The following is a 20,290-nucleotide window of genomic DNA, read 5'->3' as shown; positions in this document are numbered from 1 at the left end:
GGGCCTCACACTGCGGGGCCTCACACTGCGGGGGTCACTCACACTGCGGGGGTCACTCACACTGCGGGGGTCACTCACACTGCGGGGGTCACTCACACTGCGGGGGTCTCACACACTGCGGGGGTCTCACACACTGCGGGGGTCTCACACACTGCGGGGGTCACACACACTGCGGGGGTCACACACACTGCGGGGGTCACACACACTGCGGGGGTCACACACACTGCGGGGGTCACACACACTGCGGGGGTCACACACACTGCGGGGGTTACACACACTGCGGGGGTCACTCACACTGCGGGGGCCACTCACACTGCGGGGGCCACTCACACTGCGGGGGCCACTCACACTGCGGGGGTCACACACTCTGCGGGGGTCACACACACTGCGGGGGTCACTCACACTGCGGGGGTCACTCACACTGCGGGGGTCACTCACACTGCGGGGGTCACTCACACTGCGGGGGTCACACACTCTGCGGGGGTCAATCACACTGCGGGGGCCACTCACACTGCGGGGGTCACTCACACTGCGGGGGTCACACACACTGCGGGGGTCACACACACTGCGGGGGCCTTACACACACTGCGGGGCCTCACACTGCGGGGGTCACTCACACTGCGGGGGTCACTCACACTGCGGGGGTCACTCACACTGCGGGGGTCTCACACACTGCGGGGGTCTCACACACTGCGGGGGTCACACACACTGCGGGGGTCACACACACTGCGGGGGTCACACACACTGCGGGGGTCACACACACTGCGGGGGTCACACACACTGCGGGGGTCACACACACTGCGGGGGTTACACACACTGCGGGGGTCACTCACACTGCGGGGGTCACACACACTGCGGGGGCCATACACACTGCGGGGGCCATACACACTGCGGGGGCCATACACACTGCGGGGGTCTCACACTGCGGGGGTCACACACACTGCGGGGGTCACACACACTGCGGGGGTCACACACACTGCGGGGGTCACTCACACTGCGGGGGTCACTCACACTGCGGGGGTCACTCACACTGAGGGGGTCACTCACACTGCGGGGGCCTCACACTGCGGGGGTCACTCACACTGCGGGGGTCACACACACTGCGGGGGTCACACACACTGCGGGGGCCACACACACTGCGGGGGCCACACACACTGCGGGGGTCTCACACTGCGGGGGTCACACACACTGCGGGGGTCACTCACACTGCGGGGGTCACTCACACTGCGGGGGTCACTCACACTGCGGGGGTCACACACTGCGGGGGTCACACACTGCGGGGGTCACTCATACTGCAGGGGCCACTCACACTGCGGGGGTCACACACACTGCGGGGGTCACACACTCTGCGGGGGCCACTCACACTGCGGGGGCCACTCACACTGCGGGGGCCACTCACACTGCGGGGGTCACTCACACTGCGAGGGCCACTCACACTGCGGGGGCCACTCACACTGCGGGGGCCACTCACACTGCGGGGGTCACACACTCTGCGGGGGTCACACACACTGCGGGGGTCAATCACACTGCGGGGGTCACTCACACTGCGGGGGTCACTCACACTGCGGGGGTCACTCACACTGCGGGGGTCACACACTCTGCGGGGGTCAATCACACTGCGGGGGCCACTCACACTGCGGGGGTCACTCACACTGCGGGGGTCACACACACTGCGGGGGTCACACACACTGAGGGGGCCTCACACACACTGAGGGGGCCTCACACACACTGCGGGGGTCACTCACACTGCGGGGGTCACTCACACTGCGGGGGTCACTCACACTGCGGGGGTCACTCACACTGCGGGGGTCTCACACACTGCGGGGGTCTCACACACTGCGGGGGTCACACACACTGCGGGGGTCACACACACTGCGGGGGTCACACACACTGCGGGGGTCACACACACTGCGGGGGTCACACACACTGCGGGGGTCACTCACACTGCGGGGGTCACACACACTGCGGGGGCCATACACACTGCGGGGGCCATACACACTGCGGGGGCCATACACACTGCGGGGGTCTCACACTGCGGGGGTCACACACACTGCGGGGGTCACACACACTGCGGGGGTCACTCACACTGCGGGGGTCACTCACACTGCGGGGGTCACTCACACTGCGGGGGTCACTCACACTGCGGGGGTCACTCACACTGCGGGGGTCACTCACACTGCGGGGGCCTCACACTGCGGGGGTCACTCACACTGCGGGGGTCACACACACTGCGGGGGTCACACACACTGCGGTGGTCACTCACACTGCGGGGGTCACACACACTGCGGGGGTCACACACACTGCGGGGGCCACACACACTGCGGGGGTCTCACACTGCGGGGGTCACACACACTGCGGGGGTCACTCACACTGCGGGGGTCACTCACACTGCGGGGGTCACTCACACTGTGGGGGTCACACACTGCGGGGGTCACTCATACTGCAGGGGCCACTCACACTGCGGGGGTCACACACACTGCGGGGGTCACACACTCTGCGGGGGCCACTCACACTGCGGGGGCCACTCACACTGCGGGGGCCACTCACACTGCGGGGGCCACTCACACTGCGGGGGTCACACACTCTGCGGGGGTCACACAAACTGCGGGGGTCACTCACACTGCGGGGGTCACTCACACTGCGGGGGTCACTCACACTGCGGGGGTAACTCACACTGCGGGGGTCACACACACTGCGGGGGTCACACACACTGCGGGGGTCACACACACTGCGGGGGTCACACACATTGCGGGGGTCACACACACTGCGGGGGCCTCACACACACTGCGGGGCCTCACACACACTGCGGGGCCTCACACTGTGGGGGTCACTCACACTGTGGGGGTCACTCACACTGTGGGGGTCACTCACACTGTGGAGGTCACTCACACTGTGGGGGTCTCACACACTGCGGGGGTCACACACACTGCGGGGGTCTCACACTGCGGGGGTCACACACACTGCGGGGGTCACACACACTGCGGGGGTCACTCACACTGCGGGGGTCACACACACTGCGGGGGTCACACACACTGCGGGGGCCACACACACTGCGGGGGTCACACACACTGCGGGGGTCACACACACTGCGGGGGTAACTCACACTGCGGGGGTCACACACACTGCGGGGGTCACTCACACTGCGGGGGTCACTCACACTGCGGGGGTCACTCACACTGTGGGGGTCACACACTGCGGGGGTCACTCATACTGCAGGGGCCACTCACACTGCGGGGGTCACACACACTGCGGGGGTCACACACTCTGCGGGGGCCACTCACACTGCGGGGGCCACTCACACTGCGGGGGCCACTCACACTGCGGGGGCCACTCACACTGCGGGGGTCACACACTCTGCGGGGGTCACACAAACTGCGGGGGTCACTCACACTGCGGGGGTCACTCACACTGCGGGGGTCACACACTCTGCGGGGGTAACTCACACTGCGGGGGTCACACACACTGCGGGGGTCACACACACTGCGGGGGTCACACACACTGCGGGGGTCACACACATTGCGGGGGTCACACACACTGCGGGGGCCTCACACACACTGCGGGGCCTCACACACACTGCGGGGCCTCACACTGTGGGGGTCACTCACACTGTGGGGGTCACTCACACTGTGGGGGTCACTCACACTGTGGAGGTCACTCACACTGTGGGGGTCTCACACACTGCGGGGGTCACACACACTGCGGGGGTCTCACACTGCGGGGGTCACACACACTGCGGGGGTCACACACACTGCGGGGGTCACTCACACTGCGGGGGTCACACACACTGCGGGGGTCACACACACTGCGGGGGCCACACACACTGCGGGGGTCACACACACTGCGGGGGTCACACACACTGCGGGGGTAACTCACACTGCGGGGGTCACACACACTGCGGGGGTCACTCACACTGCGGGGGCCACTCACACTGCGGGGTCACTCACACTGCGGGGGTCACGCACACTGCGGGGGTCACGCACACTGCGGGGGTCACGCACACTGCGGGGGTCACGCACACTGCGGGGGTCACGCACACTGCGGGGGTCACGCACACTGCGGGGGTCACACACTGCGGGGGTGTCACACACTGCGGGGGTCACTCACACACTGCGGGGGTCACTCACACACTGCGGGGGTCACTCACACACTGCGGGGGTCACACACACTGCGGGGGTCACTCACACTGCGGGGGTCACACACACTGTGGGGGTCACACACACTGCGGGGGTCACACACACTGCGGGGGTCACACACACTGCGGGGGTCACACACACTGCGGGGGTCTCACACACTGCGGGGGTCACACACACTGCGGGGGTCACACACACTGCGGGGGTCACACACACTGTGGGGGTCACACACACTGCGGGGGTCACACACACTGCGGGGGTCACTCACACTGCGGGGGTCACTCACACTGCGGGGTCACTCACGCTGCGGGGGTCACACACGCTGCGGGGGTCACACACGCTGCGGGGGTCACACACGCTGCGGGGGTCACAAACTCTGCGGGGGCCACACACACTGCGGGGGTCTCACACTGCAGGGGTCACACACACTGCGGGGGTCACACACACTGCGGGGGTCACACACACTGCGGGGGTCACTCACACTGCGGGGGTCACACACACTGCGGGGGTCACACACACTGCGGGGGCCATACACACTGCGGGGGTCTCACACTGCGGGGGTCACACACACTGCGGGGGTCACTCACACTGCGTGGGTCACACACACTGCGGGGGTCACACACACTGCGGGGGCCACACACACTGCGGGGGTCACACACACTGCGGGGGTCACACACACTGCGGGGGTCACTCACACTGCGTGGGTCACTCACACTGCGGGGGTCACTCACACTGCGCGGGTCACACACACTGCGGGGGTCACACACACTGCGGGGGTCACTCACACTGCGGGGGTCACACACACCGCGGGGGTCACACACACTGCGGGGGTCACACACACTGCGGGGGTCACACACACTGCGGGGGTCACACACACTGCGGGGGTCACACACACTGCGGGGGTCACTCACACTGCGTGGGTCACTCACACTGCGGGGGTCACTCACACTGTGGGGGTCACACACTGTGGGGGTCACTCATACTGCAGGGGCCACTCACACTGCGGGGGTCACACACACTGCGGGGGTCACACACTCTGCGGGGGCCACTCACACTGCGGGGGCCACTCACACTGCGGGGGCCACTCACACTGCGGGGGCCACTCACACTGTGGGGGTCACACACTCTGCGGGGGTCACACAAACTGCGGAGGTCACTCACACTGCGGGGGTCACTCACACTGCGGGGGTCACACACTCTGCGGGGGTAACTCACACTGCGGGGGTCACACACATTGCGGGGGTCACACACACTGCGGGGGCTTCACACACACTGCGGGGCCTCACACACACTGCGGGGCCTCACACTGTGGGGGTCACTCACACTGTGGGGGTCACTCACACTGCGGGGGTCTCACACACTGCGGGGGTCACACACACTGCGGGGCCTCACACACACTGCGGGGCCTCACACTGTGGGGGTCACTCACACTGTGGGGGTCACTCACACTGCGGGGGTCTCACACACTGCGGGGGTCACACACACTGCGGGGGTCTCACACTGCGGGGGTCACACACACTGCGGGGGTCACACACACTGCGGGGGTCACACACACTGCAGGGGTCACACACACTGCGGGGGTCACTCACACTGCGGGGGTCACACACACTGCGGGGGTCACACACACTGCGGGGGCCACACACACTGCGGGGGTCTCACACTGCGGTGGTCACACACACTGCGGGGGTCACACAGACTGCGGGGGTCACTCACACTGCGGGGGTCACTCACACTGCGGGGGTCACTCACACTGTGGGGGTCACACACTGCGGGGGTCACTCACACTGCGGGGGCCACTCACACTGCGGGGGTCACACACACTGCGGGGGTCACACACACTGCGGGGGTCACACACACTGCGGGGGTCACACACACTGCGGGGGTCACACACACTGCGGGGGTCACACACACTGCGGGGGTCACACACACTGCGGGGGTCACTCACACTGCAGGGGTCACACACACGGCGGGGGTCACACACTGCGGGGGTGTCACACACTGCGGGGGTCACTCACACTGCGGGGGTCACTCACACACTGCGGGGGTCACACACACTGCGGGGGTCACACACACTGCGGGGGTCACACAAACTGCGGGGGTCACACACACTGCGGGGGTCACACACACTGCAGGGGTCACACACACTTCGGGGGTCACACACACTGTGGGGGTCACTCACACTGCGGGGGTCACACACACTGCGGGGGTCACACACACTGCGGGGGTCACACACACTGCGGGGGTCACACACACTGCGGGGGTCACACACACTGCGGGGGTCACTCACACTGCGGGGGTCACTCACACTGCGGGGGTCACACACACTGCGGGGGTCACACACACTGCAGGGGTCACTCACACTGCGGGGTCACACACACTGCGGGGGTCACTCACACTGCGGGGGCCACTCACAGTGCGGGGTCACTCACACTGCGGGGGTCACGCACACTGCGGGTGTCACGCACACTGCGGGGGTCACACACACTGCGGGGGTCACACACTGCGGGGGTCACACACACTGTGGAGGGCTCACGCTGCAGGGGTCACACACACTGCGGGGGCCACTCACACTGCGGGGGTCACTAACACTGTGGGGGTCACTAACACTGTGGGGGTCACACACACTGCGGGGGTCACTCACACTGCGGAGGTCACACACACTGCGGAGGTCACACACACTGCGGGGGCCTCACGCTGCAGGGGTCACACACACTGCGGGGGTCACTCACACTGCGGAGGTCACACACACTGCGGGGGCCTCACGCTGCAGGGGTCACACACACTGCGGGGGCCTCACACATATAGACATACTATCAGATACAGACACAAACAGATAAAGTCGCACACAAACACACAGTGACACACACTGAGTCACACATACGCACACATTGACAGTCACACACACAGTCACACACACACACATACACACACAGTGACAGTCACACTCACACGCAAACACACACACACACACACACACACACACACACACACACACACACACACACACTGACAGTCACACACACAAACACTGACAGTCACACTCACACACACACACACTGACAGTAACACTCACACAAACACACACACACACACACACTGACAGTCACACACACACACACTGACAGTCACACTCACACACACACACACTGACAGTCACCCTCACACAAACACACTGACAGTCACAGACACACACACTGACAGTCACACTCACACACAGTCACACACACAGTCACAATCAATGACAGTCAGACACAGTCACACGCGCACAAACACACATACAGTCACACATGCCAGTCGCACTCAAACATACAGTGGCAGTCACACACACCGACAGTCACACTCACTCACCGCTGTGGGAAGTGTGAGCAGGGGGTCTCTTTAGAATCAGAGATTGCTCATCTGAAGAGGCAACTTGCAATATTGAGGGACATTAGCAATCTTGAAAGGGAATTAGAGCTCACTGAGCAGGCCTTTGCTTCGACTAGTGGTGCAGATGGTGCACTTTTAGTGAGGAGCAGGTACGTAGCTTAGTTGCTGTTAGTGAGGAGCAGGTAGGTAGCTGGGTGACAGTTAGAAGGGGAAGCAGGGGCAATAGGGAGAGGCAGGTCGTTTCTGAGCTGACACATCCCAATAGATTTGCCATGTTGAGTGAAGATATTGGGAATGTTGGGGCAGAAATGGCAAGGCTGGGGGAGACTAATTCCTCTAGCAGCCAGGGGAATAGTTCCTCCAGCACAGTGGGGACTCAGGATGCTCAGATGCAAAGAAAGATTGTGGTGGTAGGGGACTCCATTATTAGGAAGGTAGATAGGGCAATCTGTTGCCAGGACCGCATGAACCGAACAGTTTGTTGTCTCTCGGGTGCTCGGGTTCGGCACATTGCGGATCGGGTAGACAGATTGTTGGGGGGGGGTGGGATTGACCCGGCGGTCTTGGTACACGTTGGCACCAATGACAAAGTTAGAGAAAGATGGAGGGTCCTAAAAAATGATTACAGGGATCTAGGCCAAAAGCTTAAGGCAAGGACCTCCAAGGTAGTATTTTCTGAAATACTACCAGTGCCATGTGCTACCGCAGGGAGACAGTCAGAGATCAGGGAGGTTAATGCATGGCTAAGAAAGTGGTGCAGGAAGGAGGGGTTTGGGTTTTTAGAGCACTGGGACTCCTTTTCTGAGAGGTGCCATCTATATTCTAGGGACGGATTGCACCTCAATGAAGAGGGATCTTCTGTGCTAGGGGGGAGAATGCTAAAAAGGTTGGAGGAGATTTTAAACTAGGATGGAGGGGGGAGGGGAATGAAACAGATAATGAACTAAATGGAATAGATGAGGATACAAGGTGGTATGGAGGTAGAATGGGGGCAAGTGCGAGTTTGACAAGCAGTGAGATACCCATAGTAAATAGAGATAATACCAGAAAACTTCTAAAGACTAAACCAAGTGGGCGCAGAAAAGAAGTAGCAGATAAGATAATAGTACAGGCTGAAAATAACCTGAAATGCATGCTTGCTAATGCAAGAACCCTGACAGATAAAATGGGGGAGCTTGAATTAATAGCTACAAGGGAGCAGTATGATATCATAGGCATTACTGAAACATGGTGGGATGAAACTCATGACTGGACAGTTAATTTAAAGGGGTGTTCTCTTTTTCGGAAGGATCGAACAAATAGAAGGGGAGGTGGAGTATGTCTATATGTTAAACCAGATCTAACACCTATTATAAGGGATGATGTCTATGAAGGGAATGATGAAAATGTAGAGACCTTGTGGATAGAAATTAGCAGTGGAGGTAAAAGTATAAAGACAATGTTTGTGGGAATATGCTATAAACCACCAAATATCTGTGAGATTGAGGAAGCTAAAATACATTTGCAAATGGAGAAGGCATCAAAAATGGGTCATGTTTGCATAATGGGGGATTTTAATTATCCAGACATAGACTGGGGCAATGAGATTAGCGTTACAACAAAAGGAAACAGGTTTTTGTGGGTGCTTAAAGATAATTATATGACCCAAATTATTGAGGAACCAACCAGGAGAGGGGCACTACTGGATTTGGTCATATCAAACAATGTAGAAGTAATAACAAATATTCAAGTCCTGGAACATTTGGGTAACAGTGATCATAACATGGTCTCATTTGAAATAAATGATCAAAAAACAGATTACTTGGGTTCAACAAAGACTTTAAACTTTAGAAAGGCAGATTTTAATAAACTGAGGTCTAATTTAGCAGTAATTCAATGGGATGATGTTTTTGCAGGGAAAAATGTAGAAGATAAATGGGCAGTCTTTAAAACATTGTTAGAAAAGCACACTTATCAGTGTATACTCTTGGGTAATAAGTATAAAAGAAATAAGTCAAAACCAATGTGGCTAAATAAACAGGTAGGGGAGGAAATGGACAAGAAGAGGAAGGCGTTTAGTTTCTTTAAGTCAGAAGGGACAGCGATATCGTATCAGAATTATAAGGAATGTAACAAAAATTGCAAAAGGGCAATCAAATTAGCAAAAATGGATAATGAAAAAAGGATTGCAATAGAAAGTAAGGTCAACCCTAAAAAATTCTTTAAGTACCTTAATAACAAAAAAATGAGAAAAGAAAATATAGGACCCTTTCAGTGTGAGATGGGTAGGCAGATTCTTGGAGATAAGGAAAAAGCTGAGGTATTAAACACATTCTTTGCCTCTGTGTTTACCAGGGAAGAATCAAGTTCAATAGTAGTGCCGCAGGAGGAAGCCACAACCTCCATATTAATGAACAATTGGTTAACTGAGAGAGAAGTTCATAAGCGACTTGAAAAAATTTAAGTAAATAAGGCACCTGGCCCCGATGGCATACATCCAAGAGTTCTCAAGGAGTTAAGTTCAGTAATAGCAAAACCATTATACTTAATATTCAAGGACTCCATTTCCACAGGCTCAGTACCACAAGATTGGCGTAAAGCAGATGTGGTGCCTATATTAAAAAAGGAAGCTAGATCACAACCGGGAAATTACAGACCTGTAAGCCTGACTTCAATAGTAGGGAAACTACTTGAAGGTTTAATACGGGATAATATTCAGGAATACCTAATGGAAAACAAAATTATTAGTAATAGTCAGCATGGATTTATGAAGGATAGATCTTGCCAAACTAACCTTATTTGTTTCTTTGAGGAGGTAAGTAGGAATTTAGACCAGGGTAATGCAGTTGATGTGGTCTACTTAGATTTTGCAAAGGCTTTTGATACGGTTTCACACAAGAGGTTGGTGTACAAAATAAAGAATATTGGACTCAGTAATAATATATGCACCTGGATTGAAAACTGGTTAAAGGACAGACAACAGAGGGTTGTCATAAATGGAACTTTTTCAGGTTGGGCTAAAGTCGTGAGTGGAGTACCTCAAGGATCGGTACTGGGACCCCTGCTTTTTAACTTGTTTATTAATGACCTTGAGGTTGGGATCGAGAGCAAAGTCTCCATCTTTGCTGATGATACTAAATTGTGTAAGGTAATAGAATCAGAGCAGGATGTAATTTCTCTTCAGAAGGACTTGGAGAGACTGGAAACGTGGGCAGGTAAATGGCAAATGAGGTTTAATACAGATAAATGTAAGGTTATGCATTTGGGATGCAAGAATAAAAAGGCGACTTACAAATTAAATGGAGATATATTGGGGGAATCCTTGATGGAGAAGGATTTAGGAGTGCGTGTAGACAGCAGGCTTAGCAATAGTGCCCAATGTCATGCAGTAGCTGCAAAGGCAAACAAGATCTTATCTTGCATCAAACGGCAATGGATGGAAGGGAAGTAAACATAATTATGCCCCTTTACAAAGCATTAGTAAGACCACACCTTGAATATGGAGTACAATTTTGGGCACCAATCCTAAGAAAAAACATTATGGAACTAGAGAGAGTGCAGAGAAGAGCCACCAAATTAATAAAGGGGATGGACATTCTAACTTATGAGGAGAGGCTAGCTAAATTAGATTTATTTACATTAGAAAAGAGGCGTCTAAGAGGGGATATGATAACTATATACAAATATATTCAGGGACAATATAAGGAGCTTTCAAAAGAACTATTCATCCCACGGGCAGTACAAAGGACTCTGGGCCATCCCTTAAGGTTGGAGGAAAGGAAATTTCACCAGCAACAAAGGAAAGGGTTCTTTACAGTAAGGGCAGTTACAATGTGGAATTCATTACCCATGGAGACTGTGATGGCAGATACAATAGATTTGTTCAAAAAAAGTTTGGACATCTTTTTAGATGGGAAAGGTATACAGGGATATACCAAATAAGTATACATGGGACGGATGTTGATCCAGGGATTAATCCGATTGCCAATTCTTGGAGTCAGGAAGGAATTAATGTTTCCCCTTAATGGGGTTTTTTTGTTTGCCTTCCTCTGGATCAATAAGTAAGTATAGATATAGGATAAAGTATCTGTTGTCTAAATTTAGCATACAGTAGGTTGAACTTGATGGACGTACGTCTTTTTTCAACCTCATCTACTATGTAACTATGTAACACACACACACAGAGACACACACACACAGAGACACACACACACACACACACACACACACACACACACACACACACACACACACACACACACACACTGACAGTCAGACATACCGTCAGATACAGATACACACGGATACAGTCGTGCACACACAGTCAGACACAGATAATCAGACACAGATAATCAGACACAGATAATCAGACACACACACAGACAGATACAGTAAGACATATAGACATACCATCCGATACAGACACACACAGATACAGTCGCACACCCACACAGTTACACACACACACTGACAGCCAGACACAGATAGTCAGGCACACACACACAGATACAGTAAGACATATAGACATACTATCAAATACAGAAACACACAGATACAGCCATGCACACACTCACACACAGTCATACATACTTACAGTCACACGTACACACACACACACACACACACACACACACACACACACAGTGACAGTCGCACTCAAACACACACACAGTGACAGTCACACACACACTGTTACACATGCACACATACACACACTGACAGTCACACTCACACACACTGTCACACACACACACAGACAGTCACAGTCACATACATTTACAGTTACACATGCACAAATACACACACTGACAGTCAGACATACCGTCAGATACAGACACACACAGATACAGTCGTGCGCGCACGCACACACACACACACACACACACACACACACACACACACAGTCAGACACAGATAATTAGGCACACACACACACACACACAGACAGATACAGTAAGACATATAGACATACTGTCAAACACAGACACACAAAGATACAGTCGCACACACACACACACTGACAGTCACACTCACACACACACACAGTCAATCACACACACTGACAGTCAGACACAAATAGTCAGGCACACACTCACACACAGATACAGTAAGACATATAGACATACCATCAGATACAGACACACACAGATACAGTCGCGTGCGCGCACACACACACAGACAGTCACACACATGCATGCACACGCTGACAGTCACATACGCACACATACACACACACACAGTCACACACACACACACACAGTCACACATGCATACACACACACACACAGTGACAGTCACACACACACACACACAGACACTGAGTCACACTAACACACACAGTCACACTGTCACACACAATGACAGTCACACACAATGACAGTCACACACAATGACAGTCACACACAATGACAGTCACACACAATGACAGTCACACACAATGACAGTCACATACAATGACAGTCACACACAATGACAGTCACATACAATGACAGTCACACACACATACAGTGACACACACACTTATAGTAACACATGCACAAATACACACACACACACACACACACACACACACACACACATACACACTGACAGTCAGACATACCGTCAAATACAGACACACACAGATACAGTCGCACACACACACACTGACAGTCACACACATGCACTCACACACTGACAGTCACACTCACACACAGTCACAATCACACATACAGTACTGACAGTCAGACACAGATAGTCGGGCACACACTCACACACAGACAGATACAGTAAGACATATAGACATACCATCAGATACAGACACACACAGATACAGCAAAAACCATATGGAGTATAACACTCACTTATAAGTGTAATTTTGAGGTTTGTATTTATGATTGTAGCCTAAGATATCAAGTTTGATACTGGGTGCTACCTATGTGCTAATCTGAAATGTATTTACAAAGAAGGAGGAAGGCTTCATATTGTAAAGACTTTCTCCAACAAGGAGCACATTAACGGTGCACACATAGGCTGTTAAAACTTAACATTTATTTTGCTTGAATAAAATAATGGTACACATCTATATTAATAAACCTAATGTCAAATAATTATACTGTGTGTATCGTGTTATTAAAAATAGTTCAATGGGGGGTGCCAATTGGAGACTCTGTTGTTAATCCAAAACCATCATTATATAGTCATAGGATATTTATGATATAATAATCCTACAATGATGGATCGGTGTATATTTCTGGATGCAGTTAAAGTGGTAATGCTGACATCAATTTTCAGACATTTGTCTGTATATCTCCCTACCACAGGAAAAAAAATATCTATGCATAAGGAATTAAACACATTAGTAGTCCTAATTGATATATGACTTATTGCTATGTAAAGGGAGGTGGGTCAGAGATACAGCTTACCTAGTAGCTCACCATAGACCATGTAATTAGTGCATAAACACCTTAATGAAACTGCTGATGATTCAGATCTAATGTCCCTCACTATATATAAATGTCACAATCTATATGACACAGTTCCAACATCACTGTATAATTTTACCCCTAACTAATAGCAATACAATAATTACACAATAATATTAGTAGGAGTAATCAGTGCATGAGATATGGTGCAATGCACTACACAGTAACTGGTGAGAGGTAAGTGGCTGAGATATGGTGCAATGCACTACACAGTAACTGGTGAGAGGTAAGTGGCTGAGATATGGTGCAGTGCGCTGCACAGTAACTGGTGAGAGGTAAGTGGCTGAGATATGATGCAATGCACTACACAGTAACTGGTGAGAGGTAAGTGGCTGAGATATGGTGCAATGCACTACACAGTAAATGGTGAGAGGTAAGTGGCTGAGATATGGTGCAATGCGCTGCACAGTAACTGGTGAGAGGTAAGTGGCTGAGATATGGTGCAATGCACTACACAGTAACTGGTGAGAGGTAAGTGGCTGAGATATGGTGCAATGCACTACACAGTAACTGGTGAGAGGTAAGTGGCTGAGATATGGTGCAATGCACTACACAGTAAATGGTGAGAGGTAAGTGGCTGAGACATGGTGCAATGCACTACACAGTAACTGGTGAGAGGTAAGTGGCTGAGATATGGTGCAATGCACTACACAGTAAATGGTGAGAGGTAAGTGGCTGAGATATGGTGCAATGCGCTGCACAGTAACTGGTGAGAGGTAAGTGGCTGAGATATGATGCAGTGCACTACACAGTAAGTGGTGAGAGGTAAGTGGCTGAGATATGGTGCAATGCACTACACAGTAAATGGTGAGAGGTAAGTGGCTGAGATATGGTGCAATGCACTACACAGTAAGTGGTGAGAGGTAAGTGGCTGAGATATGGTGCAATGCACTACACAGTAAGTGGTGAGAGGTAAGGGGATTGATTCCGTTTCTGTTAGCCCCTAAACATGCAATTTTACCAACATTGGGAAGTCATTTGTTGCTCAAATAAATGGTGATATAGTCTCACTTAATGCACACCACTAAGGCCGGGGCCATAGAGGGTTCAGCAGAGCGGAGGCGCGCTGACGCTGACGCTCGCCTGCTGAAGTCAGCGCGATTCCATGGACTTGCAAGCGAGCCAGCGTGCGCGAAGGGAGCCGGGGGGAGACTGAGGGAGGCGGGGCAGTGACATCGCTGGGCCAATCGCCCGCGACGCACTGACGTCAACGTCACGGCGCCGTGACGTTGACACTGCTTCAGGCTGATTGGATGTTTTCAGCCGACAGCGCACTGAAAAACAGCTTGGCGCTCGGCTGAAAATTCCAGCGCCTCAGCACGCCTGCGGACGCTCGCGTGGGCCCACTCTCAAGGCATCCTCATGGAGGATACAGGGGCTCAGCGCGGAGCGTCCGCACGGCTCAGCGCGGCCTGTCCTTCTATGGACGCAGCCTAAGCCAGTGGTAGGAATTCATAGTAAGCTAGGACTCGGCGGTGCTTTCTCTCAGCCTGATACAACCTTGCATACTGCAAACTGCCACAGTGTCAATACACGGAGTCTGGCACTCCCCCAACGGTGACGCCATCGGACGCAGGCGCGTGGTGACGCTGAGGCTCGCCTGCTGAAGTGAGCGCGATTCCATGGACTTGCAGGCGAGCCTCAGCGTCAGCGCGCCTCCGCTCTGCTGAACCCTCTATGGCCCCGGCCTTAGTTGTGTGCATTAAGTGAGACTATATCACCATTTATTTGAGCAACAAATGACTTCCCAATGTTTGTAAAATTGCATGTTTAGGGGCTCACAGAAACGGAATCAATCCACTTACCTCTCACCAGTTACTGTGTAGTGCATTGCACCATATCTCAGCCACTTACCTCTCACCAGTTACTGTGCAGCGCATTGCACCATATCTCAGCCACTTACCTCTCACCATTTACCGTGCAGCGCATTGCACCATATCTCAGCCACTTACCTCTCACCAGTTACTGTGTAGTGCATTGCACCATATCTCAGCCACTTACCTCTCACCAGTTACTGTGTAGTGCATTGCACCATATCTCAGCCACTTACCTCTCACCATTTACTGTGTAGTGCATTGCACCATATCTCAGCCACTTACCTCTCACCAGTTACCGTGCAGCGCATTGCACCATATCTCAGCCACTTACCTCTCACCATTTACTGTGTAGTGCATTGCACCATATCTCAGCCACTTACCTCTCACCAATTACTGTGTAGTGCATTGCACCATATCTCAGCCACTTACCTCTCACCACTTACTGTGTAGTGCATTGCACCATATCTCAGCCACTTACCTCTCACCAGTTACTGTGTAGTGCATTGCATCATATCTCAGCCACTTACCTCTCACCAGTTACTGTGCAGCGCACTGCACCATATCTCAGCCACTTACCTCTCACCAGTTACTGTGTAGTGCATTGCACCATATCTCAGCCACTTACCTCTCACCAGTTACTGTGTAGTGCATTGCACCATATCTCATGCACTGATTACTCCTACTAATATTATTGTGTAATTATTGTATTGCTATTAGTTAGGGGTAAAATTATACAGTGATGTTGGAACTGTGTCATATAGATTGTGACATTTATATATAGTGAGGGACATTAGATCTGAATCATCAGCAGTTTCATTAAGGTGTTTATGCACTAATTACATGGTCTATGGTGAGCTACTAGGTAAGCTGTATCTCTGACCCACCTCCCTTTACATAGCAATAAGTCATATATCAATTAGGACTACTAATGTGTTTAATTCCTTATGCATAGATATTTTTTTTCCTGTGGTAGGGAGATATACAGACAAATGTCTGAAAATTGATGTCAGCATTACCACTTTAACTGCATCCAGAAATATACACCGATCCATCATTGTAGGATTATTATATCATAAATATCCTATGACTATATAATGATGGTTTTGGATTAACAACAGAGTCTCCAATTGGCACCCCCCATTGAACTATTTTTAATAACACGATACACACAGTTTAATTTTTTGGCATTAGGTTTATTAATATAGATGTGTACCATTATTTTATTCAAGCAAAATAAATGTTAAGTTTTAACAGCCTATGTGTGCACCGTTAATGTGCTCCTTGTTGGAGAAAGTCTTTACAATATGAAGCCTTCCTCCTTCTTTGTAAATACACACACAGATACAGTTGCGCAAACACACACACAGTCACATAAACTCACAGACACACAGACACACATACACACACTTACAGTCACACTTACACACTCACAATGACAGTCACATACAATGACAGTCACACACAATGACAGTCACACACAATGACGGTCACACACAATGACAGTCACACACAATGATAGTCATACACAATGACAGTCACACACACACACACACAGTCACACATGCAAACACTGAGTCACACTCACACACAGTCACACACACACTTATAGTAAAACATGCACAAATACACACACACATACACACTGACAGTCAGACATACCGTCAAATACAGACACACACAGATACAGTCGCACACATGCACGCACACATTGACAGTCATACTCACACACACAGTCACAATCACACATACTGACAGTCAGACACAGATAGTCAGGCACACACACACACACAGATACAGTAAGACATATAGACATACCATCAGATACAGACACACACAGATACAGTTGCGCACACACACACACACTCACACAAACTGACAGTCACACATGCACACACTTACAGTCACACATGCACACACACACACACAGTGACAGTCACACACATACACACCGACAGTCACACACACTTACAGTTACACATGCACACATACAAACACACACACTGACAGTCACACTCACACACACTGTCACACACAATGACAGTCACACACACTTACAGTCACACATGCACACATACAAACACTGACAGTCACACTCACACACACACACACACACACACACACACACACACACACACACACACACACACACACACACACACACACTGACAGTCAGACATACCATCAGATACAGACACACACAGATACAGTCATGCACCCACATACACACAGTCAGATACAGATAATCAGGCACATACATTCACACAGACAGATACAGTAAGACATATAGACATACCGTCAAATACAGACACACACAGACACACACAGGCACACACACACACACACACACACACACACACACACAGTCACACACGCACACATACACACACAGTGACAGTCACACTCACACACACAGATAGTCGCGCGCACACACACACACACACACACACACACACACACACACACACACACACACACACACACACACACACACACACAGTCAGTCAGGCACAGATAGTCAGGCAATATTCTCACACACACACATATACAGTAAGACACACAGACACATACAGATACAGTCACACACACACACACACACACACACACACACACACACACACACACACACACACACACACACACACACACACACGGTAAGGCTTATAGACATACAGCCATCAGCCATATAGGGACAGACACAGATACAGTCGCACACATACAAAAATGAAAGCCGGTATCTGTGTCTCACCCCAGGATGCTTCATGCAGATCATCCAGGAAGAAGAGATGGCGGAGGCTGCGGCCTCTGGTTTGGGCCCCTGGGACCTCTGTGTTGTGAGGAGCTTGGTGATTGGCCCCCAAGAGCTGGCGGAGGTGGGGAGGACTCAGCATGGTATTAACAGGAACCCGCAGAGAAGTCAGAAACTGAGCCAGGCTCGTCTTCCCACAGCCAGGGGCGCCAACCAAGAGGACAGAGTGTCCGGAGGCCAAGAGAGAGCGCACAGCAAAGAGAGTGCTCTCATACTGCAAGAAACAAAGAGACGGTCAGAGAGAGCAGTGAAAAAAGGAGGAAGTGAGACAGTCAGAAATAGCGCACAACACAAAGAGCTCCCTAATACTGAAAGACAGACAGTCAAGGAGCAGGGCACAGAGAGCGGTCTTATGATGTAAGAGACACTGAACCCTCATGTCTTCTAAAGAGAGTGCATTCATACTACAAGAGGGCTGCAAATGAGATAATGACCCCGCAGTAACGCAGCACTGTAACAGGGATAGTTCTGTGATCAGAGCATATGGGGAGCGGGGGGTCTTACCTGTGGGAGAACAACAAAGCCCCCCAAGACTGGCTGCTCAGAGCACTCTGCAGGGCAGGGTATGAGAGCGCCTCCCTCAGGGCTGGGAGACACTTCAAAAAGAGAACCACACAGGGACACGTCAACCTGAAGGAGACAGCTGGAGAGATGTCCACGTACAAAGGCATCAAACTGAGAGCGGTGCCTGCCGAGAGACAGAGATACAGTATTATAGAGCGAGAAGGAGAGGGGCAGTGCCCAGGTAATGTCAGAAATAAGAGAGTAGGGGGGCAGTGCCAGGTAATCTCAGTATTAGAGGGTAGGAGGGGCAGAGCCCAGGTAATGTCAGCATTAGAGGGTAGGAGGGGGCAGTGCCCAGATAATGTCAGTATTAGAAGGTAGGAGGGGCAGTGCCAAGGTAATGTCAGTATTAGACGTTAAGAGGGGGCAGTGCCCAGGTAATGTCAGTATTAGAGGGTAGGAGGGGCAGTGCCAATGTAATGTCAGTATTAGAGGTTAAGAGGGGGCAGTGCCCAGGTAATGTCAGTATTAGAGGGTAAGAGGGGGCAGTGCCCAGGTAATGTCAGTATTAGAGGGTAAGAGGGGGCAGTGCCCAGTTTATGTCAGTATTAGAGGGTAGGAGGGGGCAGTGCCCAGGTAATGTCAGTATTAGAGGGTAAGAGGGGGCAGTGCCCAGGTAATTTCAGTATTAGAGGGTATGAGGAGGCAGTGTCAGTATTAGAGGGTAGGGGGGGCAGTGCTGGGGGAGTCAGTATTAGAGGGTGTCAGTATTAGAGGGTAGGAGGAGGCAGTGCTGGGAGTGTCAGTATTAGAGGGTAGGAGGGGGGCAGTAATGGGAGTGTCAGTATTAGTGGGTAGGAGGGAGCAGTGCTGGGGGGTGTCAGTATTAGTGGGTAGGAGGGAGCAGTGCTGGGGGTGTCAGTATTAGAGGGTAGGAGGAGGCAGTGCTGGGGGTGTCAGTATTAGTGGGTAGGAGGGGGCAGTCCTGGGGGTGTCAGTATTAGAGGGTAGGAGGAGGCAGTGCTGGGGGTGTCAGTATTAGTGGGTAGGAGGGGGCAGTGCTGGGGGTGTCAGTATTAGTGGGTAGGAGGGAGCAGTGCTGGGGGTGTCAGTATTAGTGGGAAGGAGGGGGCAGTGCTCGGGGTGTCAGTATTAGTGGGTAGGAGGGAGCAGTGCTGGGGGGTGTCAGTATTAGTGGGTAGGAGGGAGCAGTGCTGGGGG

The 20,290-nt window shown here is 52.2% G+C and overlaps 1 protein-coding gene across 1 annotated transcript in view; it reads right to left on the bottom strand.

The window, feature by feature from the left end:
• Positions 1 to 20,290, bottom strand: part of LOC142473341 (dynein heavy chain domain-containing protein 1-like) — a 434,059-nt gene that overhangs the window by 318,344 nt on the left and 95,425 nt on the right. The window contains exons 10-11 of the mRNA XM_075580578.1: positions 19,070 to 19,253; positions 18,506 to 18,779 (exon numbers count right to left, since the gene is read on the bottom strand). Coding sequence (XP_075436693.1) covers positions 18,506 to 18,779; positions 19,070 to 19,253 — 458 coding nt within the window. The remainder of the gene's footprint in view (positions 1 to 18,505; positions 18,780 to 19,069; positions 19,254 to 20,290) is intronic.

The sequence above is a fragment of the Ascaphus truei genome (assembly GCF_040206685.1).
Source record: "Ascaphus truei isolate aAscTru1 chromosome 3 unlocalized genomic scaffold, aAscTru1.hap1 SUPER_3_unloc_4, whole genome shotgun sequence".
Lineage (NCBI taxonomy): Eukaryota > Metazoa > Chordata > Amphibia > Anura > Ascaphidae > Ascaphus > Ascaphus truei.
Note: the sequence above shows the minus strand (reverse complement) of the source record. Positions and strands in the feature narration are given on the sequence as shown.